Consider the following 15,143-nt stretch of genomic DNA (forward strand, 5'->3'; position numbering starts at 1 on the left):
CCACTCCCTCCCTTCCTCTAGAAAAGACAACAAATTCATTTCTCAATTCAATGTGATGGGCTTTCTGAAGAAATTTCATTTTCCCCAATTATCCCATTTAGAATTTCTACATAGCCATAACAAAATTACAACTCATCAGGTAAATTTAATTCTCCTTTGTGCAAAAACTTAACTTGAATATTCATTTACAAAGAAATCCATATTAGGAAGTTAGAATGAGTATCTAGAAAAAAACTTACCGGACAGAAATAAGTATTCTCTACTATGTGATGAGCAACCACACAGCTTTCTGAAGAAAGAGACATGATAAAAAGTAATGCATCACGGGCCTGTTGGCCAACAGTCCCTTCCCGATGGATAAAAGGAATCAAGAGAGAAAAGATTAGAAAGTTTGCAGCTCCTTGGTCCTCACTGGTATGGAAAAAAAGTTCCAAGATGGACGGATCTTTGGCTAGGATTGAGCATAGCTGGTTGAGAAGAACCACCAGCTCTACTTCAACGGCTGGTGTGGTAGTTCCTGAGCAAGAACTCAGCAACATCATTAATGGTTTTAGGATGGGTTTGTGATGCAGCAGCTGCTGATGAGATTGTGTCACAAGCATTTCATACATTTTCAGTTGCTCAATCTTCATCTCATCTGTGAATTCCCGCCTAAGACTCCAAAGAAAGAGCTTTTCCATGATATTCTCTGTAACCACAAACTCCAGGATAGGTCCCATGGCTGCATCTTTTGCCTGTTCTTCAATTAAAAGAAAGAGCATGTGCTCTACATAGTTCTGCACCGTGCTGGCCTCATCTGGAGAAATTGTCCCATATTTTGCTTGAATATTTTTTAAAGGGTCATGCTTCTCTAAAATTTTCACAACCTATGGAAAAATTAAATAATGCATATTCGATCATACAATAGGCATTAAAATATGGACTCACTATTGCAATCTTTAATTATGAAAAATTGCATTCATCTTCATAATAGTCCAGAACATTCCAAATGGATCCATAACAGGCAAGCTATGGATTAATGAGTAGAAACAGCCTATGCATTACTTATCTGAAATATCAAGCCCCCAAATGGCTAATCTAACCAATTGTGCTACTTAAGAAGAGCAACACATGATGACTCAGTCCGTGGCACGACAAAACCGCGCTCGACTAAAGGGCGCCCGATTAAACCGCGTCGCTGACGTCATCAACAGGGCGACAACAGCGAGCGCGGAGAAAGAAGGGCGCTTTAAATAGAGCTTTGAAAGCAAGCCGATTCAAGTTAAGGTAAGGGTTAGGTTTAGGGTTAGGTTTAGGGTTAGGTTAAGGGTTAGGGTTAGGTTTAGGGTTAGGTTAAGGGTTAGGGTTAGGTTTAGGGTTAGGTTAAGGGTTAGGATTAGGTTTAGGTTTAGGGTTAGGTTAAGGGTTAGGTTTAGGTTTAGGATTAGGTTTAGGGGGGTTAGGTTTAGGGGTTAATTTTAGGTTTAGCGTTTACAGCGTGCTTCTGTCTCCGCGCTGTTGTCGCCCTGTGATGACGTCAGCTACGCGGTTTCATCGAGCGCGCTTTAGTCGAACGCGGTTTTGTGGTGGAACCGACTCAGTCTACTCACCAACATATGTTGAGCAACTAAGAATGTTCCTAGCTTCATTTATGGGCAAGTACATTTAAAGAGTAAAAGTTCAATAGCTGAAATAGAAGCAGAGGTGGTATTCAGCAGGTTCTGACCAGTCTGGAGAACTGGTAGTGGAAATTTTGAGTAGTTTGGAGAACCGGTAAATACCACCTTTCAGTGGCCCTGTCCGCACCTATTCTCTGCCTCCCGAGTCCCAGATGATCAGGAGGAAATGGGGATTTTGCAGTAACCTTCCCCTGGAGTGGGATGGGAATGGAGATTTTACAGTATCCTTCCCCTGCCACACCCACCAAGCCACGCCCACCAAGCCATACCACATTCACCAAGCTACGCCCACAGAACAGGTAGTAAAAAAAAATTGAATCTCACCACTGAATAGAAGATACAGTATAAAAATACTAGATTGATACTAATGGCCACACTGAAAGGCGCTCTATAGGCAGATATATGTGGACATTAGACAACACTAATTAAAAATGAACCATACAGGATTCAGAAATAATATATTGCATAGAAATAATATATTGAATGCTCTAAATATAGTAATGCAGCCTTTCAGCATAGGAAGTGTTTTGGTGGATTTAAGAAATATAACCTGGCAAAGAAGTGAACTGTCCATGGAGATTCAAAATGCAATTACTTTAAAAGGACTTTACTGCACTTGCAACAGAACCTAGGAATCTTAATTAGAACATGAGTTTATTCAATTGGTTGTTATATTCCTAATATACAATATTTTTGTCCTTTTTAAAAAACAGTAAATTATACAGTTCTTCAAAAGTCAATGAAGATATGCTTGGTGTAAGTATCATACGATATGGCTTGGACTCTGACAATTCAAGCAAATATCGGATGGTCCAAATGGGTTCCTAACAATTCAATCAATAATAAAGAGAAATAAAAGAAGAAAAGTTCTCAGAGCTCCATTACCTGTGCCCAGTGGGTTTTAAATACTATCATGCATGTTTCTGGGTCAACTCCTTCTAGGCTCACAGCCTGATGGGATTTTTTCCCACTTGTACCTGTGGACATCTTATGATTATGCTTATGCTCTTCAATGGTCAATTCTACTAGGCCATATTAAATTTCCTTTTCAACATGAGTAAGCATATCGCTGCATAGCACGTGGATAGACATCTCTGATCTGCAAGGAATTCAGAATAATCCAGATAAAACATGTGGACTGTAACATAGACAATAAAAGCAAAAAACACGAATGGCTCTCAAAAATGCCTGGAATAACCTATAAACATGCTCTGCTTCCATAAACAAGTCTGCATTTCTCATATATTGTGCAATGTTTGTCACTATGAATGCTATATAACTCTGTGATCCCTTTGCAGTGCAAGTACAATTGGGAAGATGTTACAGGAAAAGTTATCAATCATTCTCAAAAGAAGAATACTGTTTAGTTTCAGCCCTTTTGGATTCCTGATTCAAAGAGGTAAGAACGTTTAATAAAATTCTGCAGAATCTATTAACTGGAAACATATAAAATGGAACAAAAAATAATTTGGTAACTCTTCTTTTCATTGTAAGACAATACTGTTTATTTAGACAATGAGAACAATTATATTCAAATGTGAAAAATATATATTTTTTTGGGCAAAAACAGGTACTGCTTTAGAAATACTTAATTTTTTCTTTTCAGTAGTGGCAACATGTGTGAAATTACACCATGTTAACTTACTCTGGCTGAAAGCATCACTGTACTGATAAGAAAATGTTATTATAAAAACAGAAGTTCTTGTATTTAATCAAAGTATCAATGTATGTTCATATAAATGCAACATGTTACAGACTTAATATACTAGAGACAAAGTTTGCATAATCAAACTATTTATACAAACTAAATTCCCAACCTTCCTTCTTTTCCCATTTGTACAAGTTATTCATTAGTTTGAATGGTTGTTTGCCACTCGAAGCTACCGCTACTAGGACAGGGTTGCAGGAGGGAACAGAAAACGTCTCCAACAAAGTGTTATTTGAAATTCAATTTAGTTTATTATAAATCTATATGCTTGAATACTATTTATACATAATAAATTTTCTTCATATAATATTCAAATAAAAGAATACTGTACTGTGAAAGTACTGGCCTAGCTCAAAAAAATAATCAAGAACTTGATATCTTAATGTATATTCATTTCCCAATTTCATCCCCCAGACATGCATTATTATTTAAATAACATGAAACAATGCATACAGCTATATATTGTTAGAAATTCATATTTCAATTATTAACAAACTCTTCTCTCTCAATTACCATATCTGCTTGAAAGGAAAATAATCCTGAATTTATGGCAACCCTCCCCCCCCCTCAAAAAAAGAAGGTGTAAGAGTAAGATTTGCTGGAAAATTTTCTATACATTTTTCCTCTCGGGTGCCAAGTTTCCATACGTTATTAACTAAGATTTTGACTGGTGAAATTAATCTTGAAGTTTTCTTCATCCCACAATAAACTTGTGCATGTTTAGGAACGTATAGTACATGCAAGTGTTTTTTGTACATACTCTTGTGGCGGTGTAAAAGTCTTAATTCTCCCCATCCCACCATAAACTTGTGCTTGTACATGCAAGTGTTTTTTGTACATACTCTTGTGGCAGTGTAAAAGTCTTAATTCTCCCCATCCACCCAAAAAAGGCAAAGACAAAATAAAAACAAATATCATTTGAATTACATACCAGGCTAGAAACAGTCCTGCCTTAGGCACAGTCACTGAAGCTGTTTTATCAACAATTGTTGATAATTGTTTTATCAACAATTAGTGATTGGATTAACTTAACAGAGGACAGAATATTGAATATTGAGGGATATGATTTGATATATCAGAGCCAAGGTGGCGCAGTGGTTAAATGCAGCACTGCAGGCTACTGCTAGATCAGCAGGTCAGCGGTTCAAATCTCACCGGCTCAGGGTTGACTCAGCCTTCCATCCTTCCGAGGTGGGTAAAATGAGGACCCAGATTGTTGGGGGCAATATGCTGACTCTCTGTAAACCGCTTAGAGAGGCCTGAAAGGCCTATGAAGCGGTATATAAGTCTACTGCTATTGCTATTGCTATTGCTATTGCTATATGGTTGGCAAGTTTATTTAATATATGATAAGAAGGTGGACAGGATCTTTAAAAGCCACATATTAAGGAATGCTCTATTGCGCGTCTGGAAAAAATATTAATATAAATTAAATGACAAGATACCTATGTGGGTAGTACCCAGACACGCGATAGAGAATATAAGTATAGAACAAAAACAGGATGCAATTTCATATAAAGAGCTTCTTAACATAGAAAGAGGTGTACCACAGTTAAAACCTTTGAATGTATTGAGAGAGGAAAGGGTAATTCAAACCTGGTTTCAGTATGGACAGTTACAGGCTGGATGGAAACAAGACCAGAAAATTGGTATCATACAAAATGAGGAAAATTTGGTAAAACAAATTAGAGACCAGAGTCAAATGCATATAAAAAGGTTGTATAACATATTGATAGAAATAGATTCTGAAACAGAGTTAATTAAAGATTGTATGATAAAATGGGCACAAACCTTTGAAGAACCAATAATGATGGAAACATGGGGAAAGATTTGGGTAAGAAATGTAAAATTTACACAAGCTCAAAACTTGAGAGAGAATTTTTATAAGATGTTTTATAGATGGCATCTAGATCCCAAAAAGCTAGCTTGTATGTATCTGAATTTACAATCCAAATGTTGGAGATGTGATTGTATTGACGCTACGTATTATCATGTATGGTGGACTTGTAAAAAAGTTAAAGCATTCTTGATAAAAATATGGTGGATTATTCAAAATACTCTTAAAAAGAGAATAAAGTTTACTCCTCAGTTTGTCTTGCTAGGTATAATTACAGACTGTACAGTTATAGAGACTAATTTGATTCTGAACTTAATAATGGCAGCAAGATTGTTGTTGGTGCAGTACTGGAAGAAGGAAGAATTGCCTACTATTCAAGAATGGACGTTAAAAGTAGTAAATTTAGCAGAGAGGGCCAAAATCTCAGCATATTTGAAGGACCATTCAAATGAGAAATATAAGTTGGAATGGAGAAGATGGATTGATTACATTCAAAATAAATATCAGACTAAGAAATTTCAATTAGCTTATGAATGAACAAGGAATGTTATAATTTATCTAAATTTAGTTTAATAAAAGGGGAGTTAAAGTACAAGAGGAAGGTAGGATGCTATAGTTAGTTAGCTTATATTAAATGTTTATACCCTGTATTTTGCTCTGGGAAGTTGAGGGGAGGGAGAGGTGGGGGAAGGGAAGGGGAAGGGGAAATATTTGTAAAATTTATTAAAACTCTTCAATTAAAAAAATAAAAAAGAAGTACAAACACTAGCTGGGAAAGATCTCTCTGTAAAAAATGATAATCAAAGGACAGACCTTATAGGGAAGGCTTAACTCTACCTTCTAATTAAAAGGCTTAACACTTAAGGATTAACATTTCTTCCTGCGACTTGGAGGAAATGCTTTGTTTCAGTCACCTGCACCAACTTCCAACTAAGTGTAGCTTATGTTTACCGAATGATATACCTGACTGTTAAAAGCTCTGCTGGAGGCAAGCAGTTCAAGAGATGTTTCCATTCAATTTCCAGGTTGCAAGACTTAGCCAGTCAAGGCATTTTGTGAGACATTATATGAGCATCTCAGTTTTCTCCACTTGGTTGGAGAACTAGACTCTTTTGAGGCAGAATTGGAGAACTGAAATAAACTGTCCCCTTAAAATCATCACTTTGTGTATGATACTTTATATAATACTAGCATTGTCCAAAGCACACAGCAGCTTTCCAACTACAGAAGATTGTCAATTGCTCTCTTTGTTCAAAAACTGGAAGATGTACTTCTGAAAACTGTCCACTGTCCCAGGGTGACTAAGGGACCTACCCATTTTGCTGAATATCAGAACAGGGTTGGAAGGGAACTTGGAGGGCGTCTAGCCCAGCCCCCTGCTCAAGCAGGAAATCCTATACAATTTCAGAAAATGGTTGCCTGAATGATATTCAGAATGAATCGTTCTTTCAAGCTTTTCATCTTAGTCAGTTGTGATGTTCACTGCTTTTTGTGTGTCCTTTACTAATGTCAGGCCCAAAGAACCAAGAATGACATGTGGAATTCCTTCTGAGCAGTTCTTTACTGTTTGCCTGTTAACAGAAATCAGTTTGCCTATTAACCAGATTAAAACATTTACCTGCATAACGGTTAGCTGTACTTTGTGACTGGGGGGGGGAGGGGGGGTCTGCCTTTTCTCTCTATCTGCCCCTCCCTTCCTGCAACTGTAGACTCCATTCCACCACAGCTAATTCACAGGGTTGTTGTTGTGGTGGTGGGAAAAAGAAGGGTATTAGATGTGTTCTCTGCTTTGAATTATTTGCAAAAATAATAAAGTGTGATAAACAAACTAACAAAATGCAGAGAACACATCTAATACTCCTATTTTCCCCACACAAACTTGTGACTTATAACACAATTGAGTCTGGGGTCTTTGATGCTGAGTGAAATATAGTCATTAAATAAGATACCATGTGACTGCTTACGAGACCATTTTGCTCAATGATTATCCCAAAACTCCTGGCTGTGGTTGTTAGGCAATTGTGTAGTTGTTAAACTGATGGGAGTCCCAGTAACAAGTGCAGGGTGCTTTGGATGGGAGCGTGGGGGAGTCTTTGGGAGGCTCTCCGCAGGAACCAAAAATCCTCCCTGCTAAATCCAAGCAGGAGGGAGAAAGGCACCCCATGCTGCTTTATCTTATTGTACTGCCTCGCTCCTTGTTGACTGGATTTTGGCTCACTCTTCTCTCTACAGGCTGGCTGAAAGAGCTGCTGCCTGCTGAAGGATGTCATCCCTCCTCCATTCATGGAACTTCTTCGGCGGGAACCACATGTGGAAGGCAACTCTTTTCACGAGGTGTAGGAATGGAGCTCAAATTGTCAGAGTCTGAGCTCCATTTCTGCATCCCGCAGGAGATGCAATCTCTCCTCCACATACAGAAGGAAATGCCTTCAGTGGGGTGCAAAATCAATTCAAATCATCAGGATCTGAGCTCTGTTTTTGCATCTTGCTAAAGGAGTTCAGCTCCCTCTGGCAGGCAGCTCTTTCAGTCAACTCCCAGAGACAAGAGAAAGCCCTCTCGGCAAGCAGCAACAACTTGCTACCTTCCATGCTAGTTTCCCAATTGGCTTTCTGGGAAATCTGGCAGAGAAGATTGCAAATGATGACCACATGATTACAGGGACTCTTGCAACTGGTCATAAGTCAGAACAGATAGCCAAGGACCAGATTTCAATCCGGGACACACAATGTTCTACAACAGCTTGAGGTGCCGTAATATACCCTTTCTGAGACCGCTCTATTTTCAAATGGTCATTAAACAACAATTGTAAATTGGGGACTACCTATAGTTTCTCCATTATCATTAATTGTATAGCCTCTTTCTGAAGACACTGTTCTGGATTCACCTTCAGCCTTAGTTATGAACATCCCTGCTGCTATGTCTTTGACATAGAGGTCCATCTAAAATGGAAGCGCTGAACGGAAACAGGTTGTTTATTTATTAATTATTTGTTATTTATTCAGACATTCAAATATGAAAAGCTTTCTGACCTTTAAAAAACTTCTTGCTTCTTTCAGCCTGAGCAACTGCTCCTTGTTTTGGGATATGGGGAGATTATAGGAATTAATCAGGTGGTTTTCTTGTTATAGAAACATATCCTCCCCTGTTTCCAAAACACATTTGTATGTGCGTTTCCCCTTGTACCAAACGTTTTGCCACCTGGCAGATACTGGCATCTGAGGGGCATTCTCCTTGGTGCTTGTCTCTTCCACTTTGTTGGTTAGTGCTATCTGTGTTGACAGGCTTGGTAATTCCAGTGGCTGATTCTCTTTTTTTTCATCCAAAAAAATTGGGATATGGAATCAAATGATGAATGTGGTTTTCTTATGCACAAGCTCTTATTTCTTTTTATCTTTGTTTTCTACAAGGAATGAATCAACTCCTCAATAGCTACTTCTCTCTGAAAGGAATGACCATGAAGTTGTGCTCTAATTTGGAGTTCCACTTTCCAGTGTTTGAGTAACAAGCCTCAACATGTGATAATTAACAGAACAGGGGTGCTCAAATCCCAGGCCATGACCCACTATTGGGCCTTGAGCCCTTCATAACTGGGCTGTGTAAGTAGTGGGCAATAAGTGTGGGTGTACATGCTCCATTTGCATGCTCACCACTTGAACAAATGGATCTGCACATGCTTGCCCACTGCTTGTGTGGAACCATCCCCTCTTCCCTGCCCCCCGTCCCAGGGCTGGTTCATAAAGCTGAAAAGGTTGGGAAACCCTAGTCTAGAAAAATATGGATACAATTGTAAACAATCAATAAAAATGTCTGTACGGCTTCTCCTGTTCTGAATATTTTGTTGATATTCTCTCTTTTAAGTTCGGCTTCTGGAAAGTCAGATTTCCAGATCACTGATCTCTGGCAATGACAGAGGAAACAGCTGTAATTCAGATTCTCAATGCTTCTGCTTCATTTCAGCAGTATGCCCAATATAAGCTACATAGGATCAGTAAGTGTCTCTCCTCCCTGTCTTGGAATAATAATTTATGAGAAATTAATACTGACTCATCAGTGCTAATCCCCCACTGTATGATCTTTCTGTCTAAAAAAAAATGTAGCTGTGTACCTCTTGCTAGTGTAGAGGAGGCCCTAACTTTGGTTGTTGTTTCTATTCCTTCTTACTTCTACCTTTGAAGAAGTCTGGAAACAATATATCTCAAGCTACCGTTTGAAATCTTACTAGATTGAGTCATGTTTCTCCTGACTTATCAGAGCTTATCCACATTCATCCAACATTCCTCTACATCCATAGCTTCTCAGTTCCCCCTCCACATTCTGTTGTAGGGACAAGACAGATTTACTAGAAGTGACCTAGTTGTGGCCTGGAAACCTGACAGCTACCAAGCTTTACCTCTGCAATGATTCACCCAAGAAAGGAGTGTTTCTAATGCTGTGAAATATTGCCACTCTTGCAACCACCAAGTGTCTTCGGTCAAATTAGTGGAAAGGGCGAGGAAGAATGCCTTGCTATTCAAATCTTAAAAGTTATGAATCTTGCTTCATATACTGTACAGTATAGTCTTTGTAAATTACCTTGATATTAGACCATCTTAATTAGTGTGCTGCTTGACAGGTATGTTAACAAAGTATATGCTGATCTAACATTATGAAGAACAGACATCCAAGAAAATATGTACTCCCTTTCTGCTAACATACAGATTAACCTTTTAGAGGAGCATTGCAGTCATTCTGGATTCTGGAACACACATAATAAAATCTTTTTGCAACTAATTCTGTATTAATTATACAGCAATTGTAGGCCTAGAAACCTGGACTTTCAGATACTCTCCAAGCATATAAACAATTATTAAAATAGCAGTAGCATTTAGATTTATATACCACTTTACAGTGTTTCACAGTCCTCTCTCTAAGCGGTTTTATAGCATATTGCCCCCAACAATTTGGGTCCTCATTTTATCCACCTTGGAAGGATGGAAAGCTGAGTCAACCTTGAGTCTGGTGAGAGTCGAACTGCCAAATTGCAGGCAGCCGGCAGTCAGCAGAAGTAGCCTGCAGTACTGCACTCTAGCCACTGCAGTACAGCTGCTCATAAATAGCTTGTGAATGTGGTATTTTTAAATGGTTTCATGGTCAATTGATGTAAAAACATGATTTTTTTTTAAAAAAAGTGAATGCTCTTAATTTTATTATCTTTTCAGATATTCCTGTTAAGATTTGCAAAGATCCAAACTGAAAGGGGTAAAATGTGATTTGAACCATTTCTGAGTATGCAAATAAGACTTGTGGAAAATCCATAAATCCGTTGGCACATGACTCAAGGAAATATGCATTTGGTTTCATATGTTTCAGCATCCACATCCACATGCATACTAAATTACATTTTGCCCTTTGAATCCCGATCACTGAGCAGCCCTAATTGCTATGGTTATCGGGGGAGGAAGAATGATTTTCCTTTCTATCTTTTCTGCAACAGAAAACAGAACTTCCTCCCTGCCCCCAATTATTTTATAAGACACACCAATGGGGCACAGATTTTGAACAGTGTAATAGCCTGTGTGTATTGTGCATGTATCAGGCTCTGCTAATCCTGAGAAATGAGACTTGAGGATTATCTGACAATTAAAATCCCCAAGAATCAGAGCCTTTCAGCTTGAATCAACATGATACAGGCAAGGAATCCATTTCCCCCCAGTGTCCCTGAGGAACTGCTCAATGAATGAAGAAAATACTGAAATAAAAACATGCAGGGATTGTAGAGTAGCAAGGCAAGAAAAAAAATAAGTTCCTAACTTAGAATTGTGAAAAAACTCATACAGCCTTGGCCTTATTGTAAGGAAGGATGTATGAACAAATAACACACTGAGAGAGGTGAAAATAGATTGGCATGTTTATAAAAAATAAACAGTAAATATTTCCTAGCACGGGTTAATTGCTTTGTGTATACAACATAAAATCATTTGTAATTGCTGCATCTGAATGTCTAGGTACTGTATAGTGATCTCAGTGGTACTCTAGCTGATTTCCCAAGTACTAAATGCCAAGGGATAGTATTTTTATTGTTATATAGCCGTGATGACGAACCTATGGCACATGTGCCCAAAGTGGTATGCGGAGCTATGTTGTCTGGCACACACGGAATCACTCGTTCCTCTTCCAGGTTGGTGGCGCACATGCACACACGGCGATCAGCTATCCTTGGCATGTGCAGCAGTGCCGGAAACCGGACTACCAGTTGGGCTTCTGATTTCCGGCATGCACATGCATGCCATCCAGCTGATCATCACACTTGCATGCACACCAGAAGAGGAACGGGCTACGCCGCAGATGTGCACGCTGGAAACCGGAAGTTCATTTCCCAGCGCACACATGCCCCCTGAGCAGCTCCTCTTTTGGGTTGCAGCCCCGAGTACATACACATACACACACACTCTTCCTCTCCCTCCCTCCCTCTCTCTCTCTCTTTCCCTCCCACTCTCTCTCCCTCTCCCTCTCTCTCCCTTTTAGGCACTCAGTGCTGAAAAGGTTTGCCATCACTGTTATAGAGCAACTTGAATCCTGCTTTATAAATTTATAAATATATTTATATGCTAAATATAACTGCATTATTATAACAACTATGGGCTACCAAAGTGTAAGCTTCCCTTTCCTACTTCTGATATTTATATATGAATTTATATAGAAGTTTACCTTTTTCCTAATTTAACAGTCATAAAAAATATAATTATGATCTAACAGTCCTTGCGTTTGATATGTATGGCACCTGCAACACTCTTTTACTATTATTTCTGTAATACCTCTACAGTACTGAACAATTTCCTTTTCATATTGCATAGAGATCATGCCTATCTCAATTTTTCTGTTGCTAAGCAAGACAATTGTTAAGTGATTTTTGCCTCATTTTATGACTTTTCTTGCCACACTTGTTAAGTGAATCACTGCAGTTGTTATGTTAGTGGCATAGTTCTTAACTGACTCTGGTTTCCCATTGACTTTGCTGTCGGAAGGTCACTAAAGATGATTATATGACCCGGGGAAACTACAGCCATCATAAATATGAGTCAATTGCCAACCACCTGAAGTTTGAGTTAAGTCTAACTACTGTTGCTAAGCAGCATGGTCATGTGATACTTCACCTAACCACTCATTTGCTTAGTGATGGAAATTATAGTCCCAATTAGGTTCATTAAGTGAGGATACCTATACAGGTAGTCCTCAGACACAACTGAGGCCCAATTTATGCTACCGTATATACTCGAGTATAAGCCGAGTTTTTCAGCCCACTTTTTGGGCTGAAAAAAGCCGCCTCGGCTTATACTCGAGTCTACAACTGGATCCGGCAGTGCTGTTGCCTGTTGGAGGAGGAGGAGGCGAACCAGCCTGCCATCGCCGGCCACCGCTAGCCCCGCTGCTCTTCCCGACCCCTTCCAAGCCCCACAGTCCAGCGGATGGAGCAGAAGCAGCTCCGGGGCTTCGCTGCTGCTCCCCGTATTTTCTGCACGGGGATCCCTTGGAGAGGGGATTCTAGCCTGCCATCGCCAGCCACCGCTAGCCCCGCCGCTCTTCCCACCCCCTTCCAAGCCCCACAGTCCAGCGGATGGAGCAGCGAAGCCCCGGGGCTTCGCTGCTGCTCCCCGCATTTTCTGCACGGGGATCCCTTGGAGAGGGGATTCCAGCCTGCCATCGCCAGCCACCGCTAGCCCCGCCGCTCTTCCCACCCCCTTCCAAGCCCCACAGTCCAGCGGGGTGGGAAGGGGGTGGGAAGAGCGGCGGGGCTAGCGGTGGCTGGCGATGGCAGGCTGGAATCCCCTCTCCAAGGGATCCCCGTGCAGAAAATGCGGGGAGCAGCAGCGAAGCCCCGGGGCTTCGCTGCTCCATCCGCTGGACTGTGGGGCTTGGAAGGGGGTGGGAAGAGCGGCGGGGCTGGCGGTGGCCGGCGGTGGCAGGCTGGTTCGCCTCCTCCTCCTCCAACAGCACTGCCGGATATCCGCCCAACGCTGAGGGGGCGCCAGCGGGAGCTTTGGCGGCTTCACCTCAGCCGCAGCGCTGGGCAGCAAATGTGCTGGTGCTGTTGGAGGAGGAGGAGGCGGCGGCAGCAATAGCACCTGAGGACAGGACAAGAAGCAATGGAAACTTGTCAGAAGGAGACTCAAGCTGGAAATAACGAGAAATCTGACAGTAAGAACAATTAAAATCCTAGGAAAATGTCCTTTCATGAAAAATTACTTTTTCAGTTAACTCTGCCTGACATTAGTTGGGTGAACAGAAATATTAGTTGGCCAATTCTAAAAGGGAGCACCAGAAAGAACTTAAAATATTTTTTAAGAGAGCTGGGTTTTTCATTTATATTATATGTATGAACAGAATTAACACAAATTGCAGATACCAATCAAACATAAAGAAAAAAAGGATGAAATAATGCTCATTTTTAAAAACTCAGTGAAAATAAAAACAATATACCAAGAAGGTAGCATACTGGTTGTGATTTGATCTCTTCGGGGATCCCGGGGATCCCCTATACAAGTATTTTAATATTGCAGACTTGCAGTATTATAAGTCATACTGATATTATAGAACACTTTAATTAAGCGGGTCCCTTGAATAAACATAACTTTGAGTTTCAAATAACACTGATTTTTTATTTTTGAAATTTACCGTAGCTGCTGCATTTCCCACCCTAGGCTTATACTCGAGTCAATAACTTTTCCAGCTTTTTGGGGTAAAATTAGGTGCCTCGGCTTATATTCGGGTCGGCTTATACTCGAGTATATACGGTAAGTGAGAAATTTTGTTAAGTGACTTTTGCCCCATTTTACGACTTTTCTCACTACATTTGTTAAGGGAATCACTGCAGTTCTTAAATTAGTAACAGGGTTGTTAAGTGAATTTGTTTTCCCCATTGACTTTTCTCATCAGAAGGCTGCAAAAAGGGATCACAGACTCTAGTGCAGAGGTCTCCAAACTTGGCCACTTTAAGACTTGCGGACTTCAACTCCCAGAATTCCTCAGCCAGCTGCTGAGGAATTCTGGGAGTTGAAGTCCATAAGTCTTAATGTGGCCAAGGTTGGAGACCCCTGCTCTAGGGCACTGTAACCATCATAAATGTGGGTCAATTGTCAAGCATCCAAATGTAAATTACATGACCATGGAGATGCTACAACAGTCATAAGTGTGAAAAATGGTCATAAGTCACTTTTTTCAGTGCCATTGTAACTTCAAACAGTCACTAAATAAACTGTTGTAAGTCAAGAACTATTTGTATTTGCTTAATCATGATTAAATTCCCATTATTTGGATTCATGCTCTAACATAAGTCAAAACCATATTTTATAAACCATAATTGTCTGCACATTGCAGAGTTCCCAATAATTCATGATTGTGTAAGCCAAGGCTTCAGCACAAAATATGTACCTGAGAGAGGTATTTCTTTACTACATTGTATTACTGCTCTGTATAAAAGGTTAAAATACATTTTAACATCTAAAATATAATGACAGAGGTGAAATACATGTAATCTTTGTTTTGTGGTCAATTAGGACCAGTTGACCAGACATGAAATGAAGTGGCTACTAAAGAAAATCATGACTGTCCTTATGACTTTCCAAGATTGCAATTCTGAAGACTGATTATAAAGTTCCATCCCCGTCGTAATTATGAACAGTCTAAATGAGACAGTCATTAAATGAGGATCAGCTCAAGATTTAGTAATGTATTATTTTTGTTGCTTCTGTTTTAGACAGTTTTTTTTTCTTACAAGCATACTTTTGATCTAGGAATTAGTAACAGTGGTAAATCTGTGCCCGATAAAGGAATGTATAGCTGACCTTTGGGAAGCTACTCAAGAGCTGTTAGGGAAGGACTAGGCTAAAAGTTTACACAGTTCAGAGATGGAAGGAAGTTTGAGAAAGAAATTGAAACAATACCACTTTCAATATAAAATGA

At 39.8% G+C, this 15,143-nt stretch overlaps 1 protein-coding gene across 1 annotated transcript in view; it reads right to left on the bottom strand.

Moving 5' to 3' along the window:
• Positions 1-15,143, bottom strand: part of FAM160A1 (family with sequence similarity 160 member A1) — a 79,190-nt gene that overhangs the window by 54,379 nt on the left and 9,668 nt on the right. Inside the window, exons 2-3 of the mRNA XM_032223572.1 lie at positions 2,544-2,757; positions 240-866 (exon numbers count right to left, since the gene is read on the bottom strand). Coding sequence (XP_032079463.1) covers positions 240-866; positions 2,544-2,645 — 729 coding nt within the window. The 5' untranslated portion in view covers positions 2,646-2,757. The remainder of the gene's footprint in view (positions 1-239; positions 867-2,543; positions 2,758-15,143) is intronic.

Source organism: Thamnophis elegans, chromosome 9 (assembly GCF_009769535.1).
Source record: "Thamnophis elegans isolate rThaEle1 chromosome 9, rThaEle1.pri, whole genome shotgun sequence".
Taxonomy (NCBI): domain Eukaryota; kingdom Metazoa; phylum Chordata; class Lepidosauria; order Squamata; family Colubridae; genus Thamnophis; species Thamnophis elegans.